The sequence below is a fragment of the Podarcis melisellensis genome (genome assembly GCF_964234715.1).
Source record: "Podarcis melisellensis genome assembly, chromosome: Z".
In the NCBI taxonomy this organism is placed as follows: domain Eukaryota; kingdom Metazoa; phylum Chordata; class Lepidosauria; order Squamata; family Lacertidae; genus Podarcis; species Podarcis melisellensis.
The window spans coordinates 41462276-41475829 of record NC_138547.1 but is presented as its reverse complement, the minus strand read 5'-3'; the positions used below and the strand labels follow the sequence as shown (position 1 = coordinate 41475829).

At 43.0% G+C, this 13554-nt stretch overlaps 1 protein-coding gene across 11 annotated transcripts in view; it reads left to right on the top strand.

The window, feature by feature from the left end:
* Positions 1 to 12801, top strand: part of MAMLD1 (mastermind like domain containing 1) — a 131429-nt gene extending 118628 nt beyond the window's left edge. For 9 of the 11 annotated variants that reach the window (XM_081897579.1, XM_081897576.1, XM_081897582.1 and 6 more), the window contains 4 exons: positions 4904 to 5047; positions 8141 to 8209; positions 9215 to 9296; positions 10244 to 12801. In XM_081897579.1, coding sequence (XP_081753705.1) covers positions 4904 to 5047; positions 8141 to 8209; positions 9215 to 9296; positions 10244 to 11292 — 1344 coding nt within the window. In that variant the 3' untranslated portion in view covers positions 11293 to 12801. The remainder of the gene's footprint in view (positions 1 to 4903; positions 5048 to 8140; positions 8210 to 9214; positions 9297 to 10243) is intronic. The other 2 variants (XM_081897584.1, XM_081897578.1) reach the window with 2 other exon arrangements.
* Positions 12802 to 13554: the final 753 nt, after the last annotated feature.

Sequence of the window (13554 nt, the reverse complement as noted above, 5' to 3'; positions counted from 1 at the left end):
GGTGCTCCATAAGTGAGAATTGTAGCACTTGTGGGACAGTGGTGCCCTTTCGCTGCAAATTTCTAGCCTTTTTGCTCTCTGGAGCTGGCCCTGATTTTTCTGTGCAGGTCAGAGGGGAGAGGGTGTGAAACAGGAAACCAGATAGTTAAGGGATCAAAATGTTCACCAGTATCATGTTCACTGATGCTATCAAAGTGTAGTGTGAGGTAGAGGTTTGCATCTTCTAGGAAACTGTATCGCGAGTGATTGTATTCTAGCAATTGTGGGCTTTGTATAGGCAACAAGTGCTACGGCAAACATGCACCATAAAAGTAAGTGATTTTAGTTATCTCCTTTGGTTTTTTTTTTCTTTTCTTCATGGATGTTATTATCAAAGTGGTGTTTCTTTCTTTGCATGATGCAGCCAGCCCCACCCACCCACCCACATCTCTCTTCCCCCACCCCTCAAAAATCCCTTTTCTGCTTTGCTCTCCAACAACACAATCCAAGGTTTCCTTGCTGACTTCCTGTTTTCTTCATTCTAGCATGATCCTAACTGTCAGATGTCAAAAGGCAGCTACGCTTTTTCTTGGTTCCTTATCTTCTGATAACACGGACACTCAAACAAAGGATGCAGGTTTCCATTTGGCAAACAAAGGAAATGTGGCCCAGTTTTTAGCATGCTTGCTGTATAATGTACATATCCTTCTTTGCCAGTAATAACAAAATGTCATCAATAATGTAAAATAGTACTGGAGGCTGAAGCAGATTACGAGGCAGATGGCGACGAAGGAGCAGACAGTATAATTTCCTACCTTGTTGGGCTATTCTGTGTGTTTTGATTCTTCCTTTCCAAATATCCCCTATGAGATTTTGGTTCAGGTCTCTGCCCTCCTCATCACTGATGGTGAGTGGTTTCTAGATAACCACTCTCACCCCTCACCACTGCCTCCCCCCACCCAATTACAGCTAGTTCCAGGATATGTAAGACCTTGAATCGAACAACTTCAGTGGCTCCCCTTTTAATCTGGAGGAATCAGGGTGTGCAAACTGAGAACTCTCTCATTCTGCCTCCCAACTTTTATGGATGCCCCTGCAATCCAGAATGATGGTGCTCTTGGGACAGTGGGCCCCTTTGCTGTTCTTGGGTCCCCTGCAGATGCCCAAGACTGCCATCTAAGGGATCCAGCCTTGTGTTAATTCTTAATGAGGACCCCAGGTGGTGCAAATCAGGCCAGTGCTGTTGCTTTTTGTGAAAGGCTTAAGAAACAGAGCAGCACAAACTCTTCAGCTCACCCACTATGGACTATCGTCAGTGTTTGAAACTCCCATTATTCTAGGTGCATTTTGTGACAGGAAATTTCATTAGCCCAAGCAGTTTCTGAGCTCTGGGCACAGTACTGCACCTAAGATTTGAGAATAAAACTGCAGAGTGGAAAGAAAGGAGGATCTTTTTCTGCCTCCCCACTCTCAGCTACTCTCTGAAGACTGGAGCAGAGACCCTCTTAAGAATATCAGGGGGTGGGCAGGGGAAGGAATAGACCATGTGAAAAATGAACATATTTCAGCTGCAGATCATACATTTTTAGCTTTGTATTCTTGTTCTTAAAAAAGTGCACCTAGACATTCCGTTGTTGCTCCCATAACCTAGGTGTAAGGAGCCATTTAGCTCCTAGCTTTCATATCTCAGTTTCTAACACCATGTATGATCCAGAGGTGCTTCCTCCTTCCTCTTAGATGCGGGATTTGTAGGAGAACACTAAAGAGCCCTGGCCAAAGTGATGCAAGGTTCTTGCAATAGTAAATTACTTTTCCCTGTGTTTCCCTGCCATTCAAACAAGCTGTAAAGTTAGCTAACTCTGGCGTCCTATCTGACGTTGCTTTGAGTACCTCAAAACTTTCTGCACTCCAGACTAACAGAATGTAGTCAGATATATAGCTCATCTTTGGGTTTCAGATTACAGGAGATGGCATTTTATTAAGCTCTTAATGAGCTGTGAAATAAAGTCTTCTTTTTGCCTGGCACCTAAAAATGTGCCACGAAGGCATTCCACAAATGGGGAGCCACCAAAGAAAAGTTCTCCTGTTCTCCTCTCTGGACCTCTTGTGGAAGAGGTACACAAAGAAGGGCCTCAGAGGAAGATTACAGGGTCTGGGCTGGTTCATATGGGGAGAGGCGGTCCTTGAGGTATTGCTGTCCTCAGCTGTTTCCGGCCTTGTAGGTTAAAACCAGCACTTTAATTGATGCTGAAGAGCACTCCCCAAGCATAACCCTCTGGAGATGACTGTCCCAGCAGGACTGGAACCACCAGAAACCAGTGCTACGCACCCTTAACTCAGACAGCTGCTCCAGAAAGATACCATGGTTGAAGGTTTTAAAAGCATCTTTAAAGGCATTCCCACAAAGATAGCATTACAACAGTACAGCCTGAACATGGACAGTAGATAATTGAGTATAAACATGGGATCAAATAAATGCATGCTTTAAAAGTATCTCCTCCTACAGGCTGTTCCTATCTGGGCCAAAATACTAATTCCTGTTCCCAGTAATTCAACATAGATCAGACACATTATATCCTACCTTAAGGTTGACAGTCACTTATATGCTTTGGATACCTGTGGTTATTACCTCATCTAGCCCTCCCTTTTCGAAGGCTTTATTTCACAGCTCATTAAGAGCAGGACTTGGGCTGATTTACACTATGTGGCATTTTAAATGTGTTTGTGGGAGGGCCATTATTAGGGTTTTAAAAAATGTATTTTGTGTTCTCCCTTTTTGTTTTTATGTTGTAAACCACCCTGTGATCTTCAGATGAAGGGTAGTATACAAATTTAGATGATGGTGATGCTGATAATAATAATAATAATAATAATAATAATAATAATAATAATAATAATGATGAAAATTTAATTGGATGAAAATTTATCTGCCAGGAAACTGATAGGATTGATGTGGCCAGCATCTGTTACACTGATTTTGTGGTGAACTGGTTTGGTCCAGACTGTTTGAAAACTTACCGTATTTTTTGCTCTATAAGACTCACTTTTTCCCTCCTAAAAAGTAAGGGGAAATATGTGTGCATCTTATGGAGCAAATGCAGGCTGCGCGGCTAGCACAGAAGCCAGAACAGAAAGACGGATCGCTGCTTTCACTGCGCAGCAATCCCTCTTGCTGTTCTGGCTTCTGAGATTCAGAATATATTTTTTTCTTGTTTTCCTCCTCCAAAAACTAGGTGCATCTTGTGGTCTGGTATAGAGCGAAAAATATGGTACCTGTTCTCATAGCAATTTCCTTGGCATTCACATTTATCCCGGAGGCCCTCTCGTTGATGAAAGTCAAATTGGTATATCCTAGGGACAGGGCCTTCTTAACTGTGGCTCCACAATTGTGGAATTCGCATTCCTCGGAGATCCTCACTTCCACTGGTCTTCAGATGTGGAGTGAAAACTCTTTTATCCCACCGGGCCTTTTTTATGGACTAGGTTTAGGCTAGTTCTTGTATTTTTCTGTGGTGGTGTGTAGTTTTAGGGTGCATTTTAACTGTTCTTATTATGTGCATGCTGCCTTGGTGGGATGTAAATAAAATAAAATTTAATTGGCCCAACCCATTCAGCTTTCCACAATGGCGCTCTTGTCCTTCTTTACAGAAATTCACAATCACCTGGTATGGACAAACATGAATATATTGGCGACAGTTGTTTCTTTTTCTCTGTCTTAGAGACAGACAGAGAGAGAGAGAGAGAGAGAGAGAGAGAGAGAGAGAGAGAGAGAGAGAGAGAGAATGCTTCTGGTAATTTAGATGCTATTTGGCCTTTCAAACATTAGAAAGATTCCTGGTTTACAGTAACTGCCCAAAAGGGGGTGAAGCCAGACTTCAAGTGGCTTTTCCTCAGTTTGCAAAAGCTCATGTGCCTGGATGCAGAGGATTGGGCGAGTGATTGTTGACAAGCCAGTATGACACATTGTCCGTATTTTGCTTAGATGCACAACAGTTCTTACTTGCCCCGTAGACAGGAGTTGGAACTTGGTTGCACAATTCAGATACCTCATTATTTCGGAAACTTAAATATGGGTTGTGGTGACTTCTGAATAGACAAATCATATTTATGGTGGGTGGTCCTTCCTCTAGAGGTTCCTGTACCTAGAGATGGGAGAACTGTACCAAAGGAAAGCAAGGCAGATACTGTATTTTTGCTCCATAAGACGCACTTTTTTCCTCTTAAAATCTAAGGGGAAATGTCTGTGCGTCTTATGGAGCGAATGTGTGGTCCCTGGGGATGGGGGGGGGAAACCCTGGCTTCCCCCGCCAGCCCCAACAAAGCTCCTGAGCAGCTCTGGGGTAGCCCACGAAGCCTCCGCAGGGCAGTGGGGAGCCTTCATCCCGCCGCCCTGGGGAGGCTTCGCGCGGCTATCCCTGGCTTTTGCGGGAGGTGGGGGAAGGGACAGAGCGTGGCTCTCTCACTTCCCCCACCTCCCGCAAAAGCCCCCAAGAGCCGCGCTCCCTTTAAAGGGCTGCGTGGAGTGTGTGTGTGGCTCTTGGAAGCTTTTCCCCGAGGAGGGAGAAGGGCAGCCCGTCAGCGACACACACGCTCCACGCGGCTCATGAAAGGGAACGCTGAGCAGAGCCTGGGATGCATACAATAAATAATATTTAAATAATATTTTTTTCTTGACACCCCCCCCCCAAAGTAGGTGTGCCTTATGGAGCGAAAAATACGGTAATCTCTAAACCATGGTTGATTGGAAGCTCAGACCATGGTTTTGGTTTTAAACTATGGTTGGTGCACAACTGGGCTTTGGTGTGATTTTGGAACTGAGAGCCACTCCATCGGTCTTATCTGGAAAGTTTGGACAGATGGTCTAAATGCCCTTTTAGTGTTTGTCCTGGTTAAAAGAGTAACAATATTTCCCCCTTTTTTAAAGAGATCTCAAATCATTGCTAGACTTCAGGAGCCACTAGAGATCCCACCTGCAGTCCCAGCCTCAGCCTTGGTGAATGGCTGTAACATAAGGAACCATCTACTGAAGCAGCAGATAATGAGACGGCAGCAGCAGCAGCAGCTACAGGTTGGTCTCTTAGTTTCTCTGGGAAGCCAGATGACTGCTGATAGGGCTGTTATTTCAAGTGACGAGACTTCTTTAGATTACCACGGCAGAGTGATGGAACTTAAATTGCAATGCTGTTATCCCTAGGGTTAGTTCAGCAGTTGTGGTACTTGATTGAAGTCTTGCAATGGGAGCCATCTTTCCTCATGCTTGATCACCAGCCCTCCTTTCTTCGGCAAGCAGTACTGGTGTTCAAAGTCTAACTGGCTCCCAATAACTTATCACCCCCAAGGTGGCTCACAAAGAACAACTGCACCAATGCAAATACAAATAATGCAAATGATTTAAAAAAATCAAAACAAATTCTTAAATTCCCAAAGGTATTAAAAAAAAAATAAAGAAACATTTCGGTTCCTGCCGAAAGGGCAAAGCGTACTCCCCACCAAAAAACAAAGAAAATTAAAAGACAGCAAGAGTAAATACTTAAGCAGTCTTCTAGGGGTCTCAGACGATTTGGAGCAAGGCAGGTAGGAAAGCTTGATGGTTTGAAAAGCCTCTCCCTCTTGGAGAGAACAAAGGAGGAGAAGGAGGCAGCAGTGATCAAATGCATGGATGTGTTCAATCAGGACACGGGGAGGCACAAGTTAAGTTCATAAGAGGCTGTATGTAATCTTTGTGGGTTTGTGGAGGGGGTTCTCCTATTAATATACCTAGTGAGGTTAGAAAAGAAGAGACTTCCTTTTTCTTCCTTTTTCTTCTCACTTGTTACAAAAGCTATTTTTATTAGAATTATAGAATCATAGAGTTGGAAGAGACCACAAGGGCCATCGAGTCCAACCCCCTGCCAAGCAGGAAACACCATCAGAGCACTCCTGACATATGGTTGTCAAGCCTCTGCTTAAAGACCTCCAAAGAAGCTTGAAAAGAGAAACAAAGGAAAAGCGATATGCAAAAGTTAGAATCAAATACCAAACATTTTAAACATAAAAACTTAGAAGAAAAGAAAAGAAAAAGATTTCTGATTCTCCATCTATCGGCTTTATAGACTTAACTTGCTCCATAACAGTATCTAACTCTTCTGATTTCCATAAACCAACCTTATGTCAGTCTTCAAACCCAGATATCACAAGCTCATTCTCCTTTTTGCGCAAAAAGCCCATAAGGGGTTTCCAATCGTTAATAAATGTCAACAATGATTTTTCTCTAATTAAACTTGTCAACTTTGCTATCTCAGCAAAATCTATTAGTTTCAATAACCATTCTTCCATAGTAGGTCCTTCCAGCTTTGTGCGTATAAGAATCTTGCCGCTGTGTCCATGTATTGCAATAATCTTGCATACTCTTTTTCTTGTTGTATAGTGGTACCTCTGGTTGCAAACGGGATCCGTTCCGGAGGCCTGTTCGCAACATGAAAAGAGCGCAACCCGCAGCGGCGCTTCTGCACACGCGCGGGTTGCGATTCGCCGCTTCTGCGCATGCGCGTGATGTCATTTTGCACTTCTGCGCATGCGCGAGCGGCGAAACTTAGAAGTAACCCTTTCCAGTACTTCCCGGTCGCCGTGGGACGTAACCTGAAAGAACGTAACATGAAGCGGACGTTACATGAGGTATGACTGTATATCCATTAGTTCCAGCAGGAAGAGTTCTGGTTTGATTGAACATTAAGCTTCAGAATCTTCTGTATCAATGTGTCTATTTGTATCCAATAGTTTTTAGCTTTTTTGCACAATAAAATGTCCCCTCGTGTTTTTGACACTTCCAGCAAACAGTTGGAACATATTTATACATTCTAAATAACTTCTCAGGACAATGGTACATCTTTACATGAAAATTCTCTTTTAAATCATAACACAGTGTGTATTTTAACCCTTTTGTCCTCATATGTTCCCACTCTTCCATCTGTATATTATAACCAAAATAGATTGTTCCTAGATAGTTATTGAAGACAGCTGGTGGTCTCAGTACTCAGTGGTCTCAGAGGGAAGGCAATGAAACAGCTTATTGGGGATCTGTCTAATAATACTCAGGGCAAACCTACGTGCAATTCTTGTGTGTCTGTTTATAAAGCACAAACTTGTGCTAAAAGTGACCAGTTTATTTGACCAGAAAAGACCAGTTCTGATTTGAAGTTATTCCAAGTAAGCACACTTCCATTTATTAATTTACATCATTTGTTTTATTATAAACTACCACCTGCCCACTTGAAATCCATGGAAATTACAAACCACTGCCCACATTTCTTTCTTCCAGGGCCTATTTTTACAGCTCCCCATCCCAGTTCATGGCTAGAAACTGACTTATGTTTAAATGAAAACAGAGGTCTTCCAAATATTCAGTTCTGTGCACAAATGCTCAGTTCTTGGATGAGATTACAGTGTGAAGGAAAAACACACATATAGTTAATTGAGGTGGTTCCCCCTCTCTAACTTCCCTAGTCCTAGAGAGACCTTGAGATCACGTCTTGTCTACATTCTTAAACAGGTTGCTCAGCAAAGGGACAAAGCCCCTTCCTTTCATTAATAAAGGAATTCGGGGCCAATGCAACACAGTTCATGCCACCCACCAGTTGCAGCCTTCTGGTCCTCCCATCACCTCCTCATGCTGCCTGCTTCTGGGCCATCTTTCCCAGTGTCTTGTTCTCAGCAACAAATGGTTCTTTCCTTGGAGCAAGGCTTTGGAGAGGGCCGATGTTGCCATCATTTTGGCAGTAGCAGATGCTGTTAAAATCCTTCACACTAAATTTCCCCAACGCCTTGTTCCGAAGAAGGGCCTTTCCTGGGACCGAGACATAGGCAAGCAGACTGGGCAGCCCTCAAGAAGTGACACTTTGCTGCAGTGTCAAAGTGGCAGCAGGGCTCCTAGACTCCAAGGTACAGGCAGCTGGGTCTTGGGGCTGGACAATGGCTGGCAGTGGTCAGCTGGCTGGCCAGCCGGCCAGCAAAATAGCATTGAGGGGCAGTCAGCAGCAGAGGACTTGAGGGGGTCGCTGGTCTAGCATCCATCCCAAACTGCCACCTAAAACAATGTGATCAGCTTGCCTAATGGGTGGGCTGGAGCTCTAAACCAGCTCTTCAACTTGGATGCAGGAACTGAAATGCAAACCTTTTGTTCCAGGGCTATCAAAGACATCGTATTAAAGTATATAGACCTGTCTCTGCTCATTCAGAAAGTCGTCTACAGCTGGTAAACATCCGTTGCATTTCCATAGAGTAACTGCATTGGGTTATGTTCGTAACTGCAAACTTTCTGGATGGGTTTCTCTCTCTTTTCCCTTCCCATACCACCTTGCTGGATCTGGGGAGAAAATCAATAGCCAGTCTTTCTGTTACCTGTTCCAAAATCACTCTGCCAAAATGTGTTTGCCTGGCTAGATTAGGACATGTGTTAGAAAGCTTTAAAAGTTTATTTGCTTTTATTTCTGTTTAAATACATGTGTTAAAATGTATCTTGTCTCAGTGTTACACATTGCCTTTTGATGGTGTTGCCCAAAAAGGCAGCCTATAAATACTTTAACTAATATCCTAATCCCTATTAACTCTAATAAAAACCAAACTTCTATGCCTGGTTCAAATCTAAATCCACAAGAAATTTTTACCAATGAACCACAGTTTGAACAAACCACAATTCATTGAGTTCGTGCGTATTGGGAATTGTTGTTACTCAGTCACACTATTCCAATTGCAAAGGTTCATTTTTGTAGCAGTCAACAGTGGTATGTGAACATGATCTCTGTATAATGTGTTGCCTCCCACCAACATTGGGGTTCCCAATAATTCAATTTAAAATACAAAGCATCATGGTGCTTTCTAACAGCCCTTAAGGAATAGAAAACTGATACACGATTTATCCTTTTCTGAAAGAGAGAAACAGAGAGAGAAAGAGTGAGAGGACAGAGGTGGGGGGGGGAATGGGGGAAAAATACCCTTCTATTGCAGCCCTTTCCCATTTCACCTGGATCTCAACCCAATGAGATTGTTTAAGAGAGTGACAGGGTGCAACAGAAGGGGAAAAACAACCACTCAGTGAAAAACGAGGTCGGGAAGTTGACAAAAATAAGAGGGAAAATTGTAATTATGTATTGATTGTATATGTTTAAAATGTTGAAACTTAATAAAATATAATTGCAACAACAACAACAAAAGAGTGGAACTTGTATTTGATGTGAACATTTTTTCCCCTTTCGCCTAGGAAAAGCAGAGACACAGCATGATGGGAGTATCATCTGAGCAGAGGGGTCATTTTGTGGGGCAGCTGATGAATCAGTTTACTGGTAAGGAGTTGGAGAGCATATTCTCGAAAGCTTGACCCCTTTTGTGTGTGCTGTTTTAATTCAGGGATTTCAAGGAAACTCTTAATAATACATAAATATCCTTCTTGCAGATCTCACATGCCTTCCATTTCTGATTTGCATAAGCCAGCCTGACCCTTAATAAAAAAAAGGGTCCTTTGGAATACAAGGGGTTACATGCCTAAGGTGCTGTCAAGTTCTAGTTGTGATAGCCTCCGAACTGTAGGTTCTGCAACGTGGACTTCAGCAGAGCAAAGCTAATTTCATATAACACAATTCCTGCATTTGCAAACTAGAGCTGAACTGTGGAATTCGGAAAAGTTAAGATATTTGAAATGCAGGCTTCAGAATTTTAAATTACTGGTTCTAAATTGGATGGATAGATTTTACACGCCACTGGTGAAATGTGAATATAGCAACTCTATAAATAAGCAAATAAATCATTGAGACGCAGCAGAGGAAATTGAGCTGCAGCAGATTAGTTTGATTTTTAAAACATGTTTGAAGAATGTTCAGGTTACCCTTCCACCTTGTTGGGAGCTGAGGGTTCTAGTTTGGCCCCAGCTAATCCCTGACAGACTGGTTCTCCATGTGCAGGGAATTTTTTTACATGGAGGAGCATTCAAATGTAAGATTTTAGGTTTACCTGCAAACCGAAGTGCTGAAGCCTAGCAAGAGTTGCACTCTGTAATCTTGCTGATCATTTGTCTCTAGGGCAAATTGTGTTTTAACCATTAAACCAGACCAGCTTTACTCTATTTAGCAGAGAGAGAAACTAGCTTTGCAACAGTTAAAAGTGGCACTGGGATGTGTGTGTTATATTTGTATGATATTTTGTGCTTAAAGAATTGAAATGATGCGTGCAGAATCCAAAGTGTCTCATGCCCAGACTCTTCCTAACTTAATGCCTTGCTTGCTCCTCTATGCAGCCGTTTCCCAGCCCATGTCAGCAGATTGCACCCAGTCCATGTCGACTCCTTCTCCAAATCACCGCTTAATGTCATCTCCCCAGGGAATGTTGCAGAGTACCTTGGGCTCTGGGATCACTCAGATGTCCCCTGTGAACCAGAATACTGGGGCAGTGGTGATGATTGCACACAACCCCAGCAAGCAGCCAGGAATGTACCCACCTAATGCCGATTTCAGCCTCCCAATGCGGCAAAGCCAAAATTCCCTGGGTATGAGTTCCGGAATGCAAGCGGTTCACGGCCACCCTACCCTTCGGCCTGGCATGGTGCTGGCCAGCTTTGCCTCTGGTTCCCTATCGAGCCACACTTCGCAGCAGCAGCAGCAGCAGCAGCAGCAGCAGCAGCAGCAGCAGCACTTGAGGCAGCAGACAATGCCAAGAATGGCTAACGTCTACTCCACCTCTCCTCAGATGTGGTCACAAAGGATGCCAAATCAAAGCCAGATGGATGCCAGTATGCAGCAGTTCTCTGGCAATGCTATCTTCTCGAAGCAGAATGCAAGGCCAAATCTCTCTGGTCCGTCGTTTACCCAGTCTGTGGCACCACCCAATCAGATTGCTCCTGGGGTCCATGCCAGACAGATGCAAAAAGCCAGTATGGGACAATCAGGCCAGAACTTGGGCCCTCTGAATAACCAGAACCTGAGACCCAATCTGACAAGAGTACCTTTGCAAGCAGCGATGAATGTCATGAAGCCAATGCCTCAAGGCATAACCAGTTTTAGCCAGCTCAGTGCTGCACATGCAGTTGGCCTACCAACTTATCCTGGCTCTGCTGGCCAGTCGTCAGGATCGTTCAGCAGAATGAGCCCTGCCTCTGAGATGCAATCCCAGTACGACTTCATGGTCCAGCAAAATGATGCACTTCTGCCTGATAACTGCAGCGATGTTGACTTTATCGATAATCTCATGAAGAATAGTGGTGGCAGCGGAAGCAGCGACGAAGAGTGGCTGAATAATTTGACAATGATAGATGACATTTTGGGGCAACAAAGCTCTGGACACGTGTGATTCTTGAGGGATGATGCTGATGGGTATGTAAATAATCTGTGCAGGACTAAAAAAAGAAAAAAAAGCATTTACAATAATAATAATAATAGAAATCCTCCCCTTCTTAATTAACTTGCCCAACTAACTCTTCACCTCTCTCCCAGATTTTTCAAATAGCGCTGTATATATAGTTGAATATTTTTTGTAAATTATGTTTTCCTAAACATTAAATATGGAAGTATTTATACTTCTTTGCTGGACTCTTTGTAAATATCCTATAGACTATTCTCTCCCTTTTCTCTTTCTCTCTTTCTATTTTTCTATTTTTCTCTTTCTCTTTTTCTCTTTTTCTCTTTTTCTCTTTCTCTTTTTCTATTTTTCTCTTTCTCTTTCTCTATTTCTCTTTCTATTTCTATTTCTCTCTCTCTCTCTCCTTTCTTATTTTTTAGTATATTAGAGGAGTTGAGTTACATCTTGTTCTAAATATGCAAATGTTAGTTTCAGTAATACTGTGTATTACAGCATCAAATATTTTATGTCCAGAAAAACAGAGTAAACGGGAAGCAAGGGCTGCCACATTCCTTGCCTTCCCAAGCCCGTGTAAATCTAAGATGACAGATCAACTGAATTAAAAATCAGTTTTGATCTGGCCAACAATAATTCAATCCCTACCAGGCCCAGGAATTCATCCAAGCAAATTGCTTAATAAAGGAGCTCATTGTGGCAAGCTCTTTTGCTGGACTGAAGGTGCCAACAACCTGTACACTGTTCTTTTGCTCTTTCTATGGCTGTGGTTGACCAAGGTCTGTTCCACACAATCGGTGTTTGTGCTGAATGAGTACAGCACGAAACCATGAGTTGCCCGTACAGACGAGCCACAGGCCGAGCATCAGAATCACCTCAAGATATAATATTTGCCGCTTGCATCAGCTACAAGTCACCAGGTGATGAGTAAGCAAGCAGTGATGTAAGCGCATGTGTGAACTGGTCCACAGGGTAAGAAGGTGGTTGATCTGAAAGACTGTGACAAATACCAAGTGCTTTTGTAGAAAATTATCTGTGTCAGAAGCGCATGCAAGCCTGAAAGCATGAATGTCGCCTTTCAGCAATTAGAAACACTTTCTGGCTTGCGCACCTCAGCAGTGTATAGTTGCAGTTTGCAGTGTATAGTTTGCAGTTTGCAGGCTATCTGTTTCTAGTTCTAAACAACTTTCGTATCTTCTTCTCTGTTTTTGATGAGACTGTCCTTCCTCCCCTCCCCCCCTTTTCCATTTCTCACCTCCCAGGTAAAATGTCTATAAACGCTAATAGCTTAACTTTCGATGTTTTTCCTGTTAAATGTATATTTAAGAGTCTGTTTATAAAAGAATTCCGTTCTACTGTAAGCTTTCTTCAACAATGCTCATACTTTGTGTGATCCGATTTCAATGGCCACATCAGCATCCATTTGTATGACAATGTCCACCTTCAAGCACACCAAAATGTTCTTTTTTCCTTCATACCATAATAAACTGCCAGGGAAAAATTGCAGTCACTGCATGTTTTCATTTATTCTTTTTGGTTTTGTTTTTGTAGAAAACAGCATTTTAAGTAAGAATAGTAATGCCTGCAACTGGAATGGAATACTAGGCAACTTGCAGGCATTTACTATTTTTGGAGAGGGGCAAGGTCACAAGGCTTGCAACTCTTTTGGGGAAACTGAATCCCTGTTGCTAGAAAAAGGTTTTGAGACCTGCAGGACAGAGAGACGGTAGTAGTTCTGCCTCAACACCTTTTGGAAGCCCTGGTACACGAAGCAGGGAATTGGTGCCTGATCTGCAGGGTTTCACGTTGTGGCCCTGCAACACCTACCACTGTAGTGACACCATTGGTTTCTGCCACAATAGCACAGTGCTGGCAGGAATCCACCAGTTTATGGGGAAGGGCCATATCTCAGTGGCAGAGCACATGTCCTGCATCTAGAAGGCTCCAAAAGAATCAGGTAGCAGATGATGAGGCAGATATTTCTCTCTCTGGGATCTGCTGTCAGTCAGGAGAGGCCAGGATTTCCCAAACCTTGTTGGCCTCCTTGATGAGCTTATAAAGCTGCCATCAACCTCAACCCCAAGGTCTTAGGGATGTCAAGAAATGTCCATATGTAATCCAATATATAATAAATATTTATTAATCACCAGTTGCCATTACGTGCAACCGTAAAATGTAAAAACAACATCAACCCCGTGTTATAGAGGTTTCTTATTACTAAGCGAAATGCATGCACTTTATTTCTGAAGCTCATATTTC